The following is a 9,005-nucleotide window of genomic DNA, read 5'->3' on the forward strand; positions in this document are numbered from 1 at the left end:
AATGACGCCTTTTTGTATGGACCTTTTACATATTTAAAACAAAAAAAATATTGTCTTGAAAAAAATAACATTTTTAATATAATTTTAAATATAATTTTTATAATGCATCCTCTAATTAATATCATGTTTAACGAAGCAAATCATCCCTGCAAATAAGGGATCAATTTGATTTTAAACTCTAAAAGTTTTTTCCAAAATATATCTTATAATTTCAAAAAAGTTAAATTTAATCTTTCGTACCATACTTTAAAAATAAAAAAAAGAATACTTATGTCGCTATATATAAGTGATATGGTACTGATGACATGGATCATTCATAGTTACATAAATAACTATTTTTTGTGACTCATTAAAAAAATAATAAAAATAAAAATAAAAATATTTTTATAAAAAATCGTCACAAAAACCAAAAATCATTATCTTCTTCGACTTAAAAACTAGGGTTGTTCACCTTCAAATAAAATGAAGAAACAGTTCGGTGATAACCCATAAATGAAAACCGGTCCATCTCCTCCTCGTCCCACCTCTAAACCCACATCCTCATTATACACACCAAATCCAACCCACAAATTAATAATACAATTCTTAACTTCATCTGAAAACTACATCCCTCTCCCATAACTCATCTTAATCTTACGACCCCCACCCCTCCCACCAACCCATCTTCCTCCCATCCCTATTTTTTTTCCTCTTAAACCTACTGTTCATAAACAAGCATGTTTTGTCATTGCAAGAGACCTATATTAAAAGTTTTTTTTTTTTTTTTTTTAATTTAAATTACGAGGGATATTTTGAGAAACTTTTTTAACAAGATTAAAATCAAAGTCACTTCTATTTAGAGGAATAGATTGCATAATAAAGTCTTAACATTATATATGGATCACTTATTGTACTTTGTATGACATTTATTATGGTACAAATGGAGTGCCTTTGATCCTAAATATAATCACTTATTTATGGAAAAAATGGTTTTAAACGTAAATATTATTACAAATTACTACATGCATATATTATTATTTTTCAACACATATTTCATATAGTCTTAAATTTAATAAAAAAATCCACAAAAATTAATATATTTGATCTAATTTATATAATTAAATATATTAATTTTTATTTACTCATTTTCTTTTACATTTAAGATCGAAGAGATTATCTCTTATTAACACTATTGATTTATTTTAGTATATGAAAAGTTAAGTTAAATATATTTAAATACATATATTGTTTTTGATTTTAACGTTTTTGAATTGTAATATTTTGATAGATGCAATTTCTATTAATTAACCTAAATATCTTAATGTTTTTTCCCTAAAAAAATACAAATGTTAGTTCTAAAAATTTCTACATAAAATAAACACATTAAATCTATTATATATAGTTTCGTAATATATGTGAAAAAATAGATAAACCTTTATAATAAAGAACAAAGTAGAATTTCCTTCATCTCACAATACAAATAAAAATGAGATTAAAAAAATGTATAAATGTAGTTTAATATTTTGGAATATATATATTTACTTATATCACAAAGAGAGTATATAAAAAATACAGATAATATTCGATTAAAACAAAATTTATTTATCTGCTATGTGATATTCTCTGTCCTTTTTATAAAAACCGCTTGCATTTTTACATATATCAACGAGTAAGTAACTAATTTAACGTATAATCCGTTATTAAGACAATTTTTGTATGAATGCATTAATTTTTTATTTTTAAAAGAGAGAGCTTTTTACAAAAAGATAATGGGGAGGATTTTAAGTTTTTCTCTTCATTGGCCAATTCCTTCATCCTTATTTGTTTATGATAAAAGATAATCTTTCATATCTCTTGGTTAATTATGAGAGACGACATAGCATGTCATTTTAACTTGTGCTCATCTCTTAAATAATAGGGAATATCTATAGAACATTTATAAATCAAATAATTCTGATATATTTGTTTTAAAAGATTAATAAATTAATAATTATTTTTATGAAAGTAAATATTTTTTGTTGACTACTGAATTTTATGAAAGATCATTTTATAAAAAATATATCATTTTGTTGTTTATAAATACTATAATAATTTTTTACATTTTATCGTAAAAATATTTAATATTCAATATTATGAATAATAAAAATTTAAAATAAATAAATTTTATTTCACTGATATTTTTCATAAATAATATTTATTTATTATAATTATATAATTGATGAAAATAATATGTTTTAAAAATATATATTTAACTATTAATTTAAAGATCATATATATATATATATATATTGATTTATTATAGAGAATACCCTACAGTATTTAAACAAAAATAATTGATTCATTATTGAATTTTGACACGCCTAGATTATTGGACATTATTTGTAGACAGATGACATCAATAGCATTTATATTGGACATTAAATACTGTAGGGTATTCTCTATAATAAAATTCAATAGCATCACATAGATATTTTGCTAGATAATTTAATATAAATAATGAATTTTATTAATTTAAATATCAGATCAAAAGTTCGTGTTGATTAGATCTACACCGAAGTTTATAAAATTTTAAATTTATTTTATATTTTTTTTATATAATTTCAAATGAACGTATATTAAGTTTTTATAAAGTATAAATAAATATCGATAGTTAAATTATAAAACTACAGATTTCACATTTATATAAAATTTTGTTTGGTTGATTATTGACATAATCAACGGTTGAATTAGTAAATTTTATCATTTATATGAAGTTATTAATCAGATAAAAAAAAGTAATTACATGAAAGAGAAAATAATACATTTACTAAATGATCCTTCTTGAACATTGGTGCATTATAAATTTATAGTGGAAAATATTTTATTGGAAGTTAAAGAATTAATGTTAATTAAATAGTATAGTTGAAAAAAAAATTGAAAATTCAAATGATAATTTATTTTGGGACAATTTTTATAGGCTTAGTTACACTTTTAATCCTTTATTTTTACCAATTCATGAAATAAGTCTACCTAGTTTTAAAATATGAAAGTTTTCATCTCTCATTTTGAATTTTCAACTAAAAAACAAAGATGTAATATATTTTAAATAACGTGATATATGATTCAACGATGTTAAATCGTATATTAACTTTATCAATTTTTCATTTTTTAATTTAATTAATAATATATAAATAATTAATGCACATAGATGATTTCATATTATGAAATTGTATGTACCATCATTTATAATATGTTAAATTGTTACTTTTTTAGATAAAAAAAAAAACTAAAGTTGTCGACTTTTAATAAATTTTGTGAATTAATAAAAAAAAACTAAAAACATAATTAAATATTTTTTTTACTATTAAATCACTTATTCTGACTTTTTGAGAATCATACAATGTAAGGAAATTGATTACATGGAAAATGTGTTATACAAGTCACGTTATTTAAGCACCATTATCTTTCCTAAATAGGTTCAAATAACCAAAGTTGCAAAATTACACGTTCTACAGTCTATTGTATTAAGACGTCGCTTCACTATTAATTTCATATGAATAATATCCATTCAAAATGAAACAAATTACAGTATATCTCTGATAAAAAATCATTTTAAAATATATATAAAAAATACATTTTTACCACCGTAATATTCAATTATACAAATAAATGCAGATGAATAATTTATGTTATATAATAAAAACAAAAATGAATTAAAAAATGGAATAAATTAGTATAAAATTTGAATTATATATATTTACTTTATTAAATTCAATTTACTGATATTAAGAGACGAGGAGCTAATAATATTTTTTTAATGGTGAAGCGTATGTGGCCTTGAAGATTTATTAGAGTCAGATAAATTATCTATTAAAACTTTAAAAACGATTTAGAAAAAAACTTTTTAATATTACGTTTGTAACGAAGTTTGTATACTAAACTATATTGTAATTATTGTTTCAGTAATCAGACAAAATCGTTTAAAATGCTATTTAGTATAACAATTCAAAGGAATTCACTAAAGAAACTTCTCAATACCAACATGTTATTTTTTGAATAAAGGACATATCGAACAATTTAACAAATAAGATAAAGTTTTATAATAAGAGTGAGAGATAAATGAATTTTAACTATTGATTAAATCATAATTGATTAAAATTAAAACAAAAAAGTCTTGTGACATTTTTTTAGTGATTCAAGTGATACTTTCAATCATAGCCACTCAAGTATATCTGAATGGTTAAAATTTAATTGTTTTACTCTCTCATATTTAAACTTATCAAACTTGATACATCAAAATAAACATATTGTTAGTCAAGGATTTGATGGAATGCAAAAAGGGAAAAGTGAAAATTTTACAAATTACATGTTTTCATATATTTTTGTTCTGGACTAGATTTAGACCCAATTCGCAACATCTATTGGGCCTTACTATAATCTAGTAAAGGTCGAACGCCAGACATCGATTATTCTGGTGCTAGAAATTCGACGCGAAATGTAGTACCCAGTTGGTGGATGATCATCGATCTTGATAAATAGGGTGCAAATTTGGCACCTTCGAGGAGTTTAGCAGTTCAGAGTGCTTGAAGTTCGCCACCGTTCACCTCCGTCATCTCCAAATTTCGGTTGTCTCGAGTGGTCTCGTATAGATCACTTTTGTTAGGCTCCTTAGCATTTTTTCATTAAAAATGCTAAATTTAATTTAAATTTATGTTTGTTTTTCCACGTATATCAATGTATCTTTATCGGGTAAATAAGTAAATTGATCTCTAAAATTGCAAACATCGGTTAAATTAGTCCTTGAATTTTACAAATACATCCTTAAAATTATAAATATCAATCAAATAGTCTCTGAATAAACATTTGATGTTTGATATTTTGACGTGGCAAAGTAACTGGATATGTGGCTTGTGAACGTTATCCTACATCAATATCATATTCCCAAAAAAAAATTCGGCAATGAAATTTTGTAATCTCAAAGATAAGTTTGTGAGTAACTGTAATTATGTATGGACTAATTATTGACAAATTAATTCATAGTATTTAAATTTTATGAAAAAATTAATTCATGTTATAATGACATTGATACGAAATTAACTTAAAACGGTAACATATTCAATTAACATATTTACGGTTCAATTTGTATGTTTATCCATTCCACCATGGACCATGGCTTTCCTATATATTCCGTTTGTCCACCCCTTACTATGTGTGGTCTTTTAACCCGTTAGATTGTCTTCGTATGCAATTCAAGAGACCATTGATCTATAGTCTTTCTCATGTAATATGTTTCACTTACTCTTGTCCTAGGTTTAATAACTCCTTATACTATTTTTTTCTTCATATTTGCTATAGAAAATAATAACACATTGTTAGTAAAAAGTGTAACATTTATATTAAAACTTAAAGGTGTATATTATAAGTTGTTACAAAGGAAAAGAAAAACCTAAGCATGATAAGTTGTATCTGAATCCTCTAATTCTATGCCTTCATCAGCAAGTCTTTTATCCTTATACACATACCACTTAGCACAAAACAAGTAAATGACCAAATTGAATCCACTCAACAAAGCCAAAAGCCAATAGAAGTCATAAAGTTTCCCCTGATTAAGGTTGTCTGCTAACCAAGGTTTATGATGACCTGTCACTCTATGCACTACAGTCACCAATAAAGAGCTAAAGAAAAATCCCAAAGACAATGTGCTTAAGAACAACCCAGTGCTCATAGTTTTCATCCCTTTTGGACATTCCCTTAAGAAAAAGTCCAATTGTCCTATATAAGTAAATGCCTCACCAGATCCCACAAAGAAGAATTGTGGGACCAGCCAAAAGACACTCATAGGAATCTCCGAATTAGGATTGTGTGTCAAATTATGTAAATGTGTGACTCTCATACGCTTTAATTCAGTGAGTGCTGCTGCCACCATAGCAAAAATTGAGAAGACTAAACCAACACCAATGCGTTGTAAAGGGGTTAATCCTTGTGGGTTGTTGAAGATTTTTCTTGTTATGGGAACAATGATACGGTCATAAATTGGAATTGTTAAGAGGATGCTACCAATGAAGAAAGCGGTTAAAGATGCTGGTGGGATTTTAAATGATTTTCCTATGTGACGGTTTAATGTCTTTGCTTGTGATACTGAAAATGTTGTCATTTGAGCATATACTGTCCAAAACATTATGGTTGTGGCCCATATTGGTAACATTCTTATCACCAATTTTACTTCTTCAACATCTGTTAATGTTGATAGATACCATTTTCTCTCTACGTTGTTCATTTCATCACCATTATCTCTTTTTGGACCCTTGATTGCAGCCTTGTCCAAGAATCTGTCCCACACATTCAACAATCAATCAATTATTCAATAAATATACAATTTTGTAGTATGAACAACCACAATAGTCGGCAATCTACTTTTCTAATTGTGGGTTTTATTCAATATTTGTTGCAATAGATATATAATTTAAAATCGTTGTCGACACCATAACCAAAAAATTACTATATGATTTTGAAGTAAAAATTCATCCGATTCAAAGATAAAATTATATACGGTTTGATTCAGTTTCGATGATATATTTAAAAAAGTTCAATTTAATACAATTAGAAACAGTTTAATTTAGATCAATTTTTTAATATTGAAATTACAATTATAAAAAATACATTAATATTAATATTATAAAAGTGCAATAAAATAGTAAGTTTGATGTAAAATATAGTATTTCATATACTAAAATTTAATATTACTGAAAAATAATTATCAATTATCTTTAAAATAAATGAAATAGAAAATATTATATTAAATTAAACTAATAAATATTATTAAAAAAATAAAAATTAATAAATAAATCTAATATATTATTCTAATAAAAAAATATATAAATATTAAAATTATATGTAATTTGATTCGATTTCAAAAAATAATTTCAAAATCTAATCTGAACACCAAGGCTAAAAAAAATCTCAAAATATCTAATAATATTTAATTTTATATAATTACAATTTTGAATTAGTCTATAATTTATTTGAATGGATTTAAATATCACGCTTGGTTAGGATTCAAGTATCATAAACCATGTCCGTGTCGGAGGTAAATACAGTGGGAGGGATTGACAAATTAATGTGACAAGAGAAATAGTATAAAGTGTTAATTTGTGGAACGATAATAATATTGAAGCCTCAAAATCATTTGATGCGGATCTCAACCTCGTGATTCTTTATACGCACGGATTCTGATTCCTCTGAGTTTTACAACCGACTATTTATATATATAAATTATTTTTGGTTTTAAGCAACTCAAAAAGGCATATGAGAGAGAGTCCCGTGGATGCTATTAATATTGAATGAAACATAAATAAAAAAAATTATTTAAAAAATTAGTTCTTGTTTTAATTTTTAATTAAATATATTAACTTTTTAATATTATTTTTAGATAAACTATACACTATTACAAAAAAATATAAAAATATTATGAATATTTTGACTAATGATATTATTTAATTTGTCCATGTAAATATTATTATAGTATATGTTAAAATTAATTAAATTAAGTATTTTAATATATTTTTTATTTTTATTTAATTTTCATCTTAGTAATAAAATAAATTATTTCTATAATTAAAGTTAAAATTATAACAAAAAAATATTATTTTAAAATAAACCTAAAAAATAAAATTTAAAAATTTGATGGTTTTAAATATAAAATATGATCAAAACTCCTTTATAATTTACATGTTATTCAATTATTGATAATTTATTTTGATAGCATTAAAACATGTTAATTTTCAAATGAATCATAAAGTTTTTTATTTTTATTTAGGTAAATTATCATTTTAGTTATCGAAAATATAAGACATCGTTATTTTAAATTAGTTATCAAAAATAAATCTAAATTAGTCTTCAAATATTCAAAATATTAATTAGTTTATTCTCTGACTTTATAACTGTCACATATTGTTTTGACAGAAAAATTATATTTTTTAAAGATTTTTATAATAATAAATTATATATTTTAATGACTATTTTAATAAATTTAATAACTAATTTAAATTTTTATTAAATTAAAATAACAACGTTGTATATATTTAAAAATTAAAATAATTATTTAACCGTTTTTATTTGTATTTCTTTCAATAGAATAAATTTTTACATCAAGTCTATGTGATTATAAGTTAGAAGAAAAGTACTATACTTTTTCACCCTTATTTCTTGATTATTTTAATAAACTGTCGTCTAGTAACTTGTTATAACAAGTAAAGAAAATAATAAATGAGATGGAAATGAGTTGCTTACACTTACGCCAAAAGATTCGGTCAAATATCAGAAGACTCATTTTCAATTTTGAAAGTTGTAGTGTAGTGGTATAAGTTAAAATGCTAATTGTTGGTGTTAGTGAATTAATTACTAACATTTATGTATAAAAAATATTCATGCTTCAGAGTTCATGTGTTTAACATGAATCATTCAATTAAAGATCGAATAGCTAGGAAATGCGTTGTAGAGAATATTTTGGCACGTAGGAAATGACACGTATCTAGGTACGACTGATGATAATAAATGGTATACTACTTAAAGCAAACATAAGAGTCAGCACTACCCTACAAGGCTACCAAGCCATAAAATTCATTCTAGTTCTATATATATTCAGCTCGTGTATGAACATGTTAAAACAAGTGACCAAACCAGATGTATCTCATAATACTCAATTTTATAAGGGATTTCTATAGTTTATTTGAAAATTTTGAGTGAAATTAAACTATTAATAATTGAAATGTTATGTTAACAATAAATGAGTTTGATTATGTTTTAAATTAATATTATCATTTTAAATTTTTATTTTTTGATATATTTTAAAAATTATGTTTTCTTCTATAATTTTAATTACTGAAATTGAAATTGAATATATAAATTTATCAAAAAATTTAATTTAATTAATTTTAATACATAAAATAGTAATATTTATATAGATAAATTAAAAGATTATTTATCATAATACTTGTAATATATATATATATATATATATATATATATATATATATATATATATATAT

At 23.5% G+C, this 9,005-nt stretch overlaps 1 protein-coding gene across 1 annotated transcript in view; it reads right to left on the minus strand.

Annotated features, from left to right (window-relative positions):
• Positions 1-5,327: 5,327 nt before the first annotated feature.
• The window catches only part of LOC101498062 (protein NRT1/ PTR FAMILY 6.3), a 7,399-nt gene continuing 3,721 nt past the window's right edge, over positions 5,328-9,005 (minus strand). Inside the window, exon 5 of the mRNA XM_004516782.4 lies at positions 5,328-6,287. Coding sequence (XP_004516839.2) covers positions 5,405-6,287 — 883 coding nt within the window. The 3' untranslated portion in view covers positions 5,328-5,404. The remainder of the gene's footprint in view (positions 6,288-9,005) is intronic.

This window comes from Cicer arietinum, chromosome 7 (assembly GCF_000331145.2).
Source record: "Cicer arietinum cultivar CDC Frontier isolate Library 1 chromosome 7, Cicar.CDCFrontier_v2.0, whole genome shotgun sequence".
In the NCBI taxonomy this organism is placed as follows: domain Eukaryota; kingdom Viridiplantae; phylum Streptophyta; class Magnoliopsida; order Fabales; family Fabaceae; genus Cicer; species Cicer arietinum.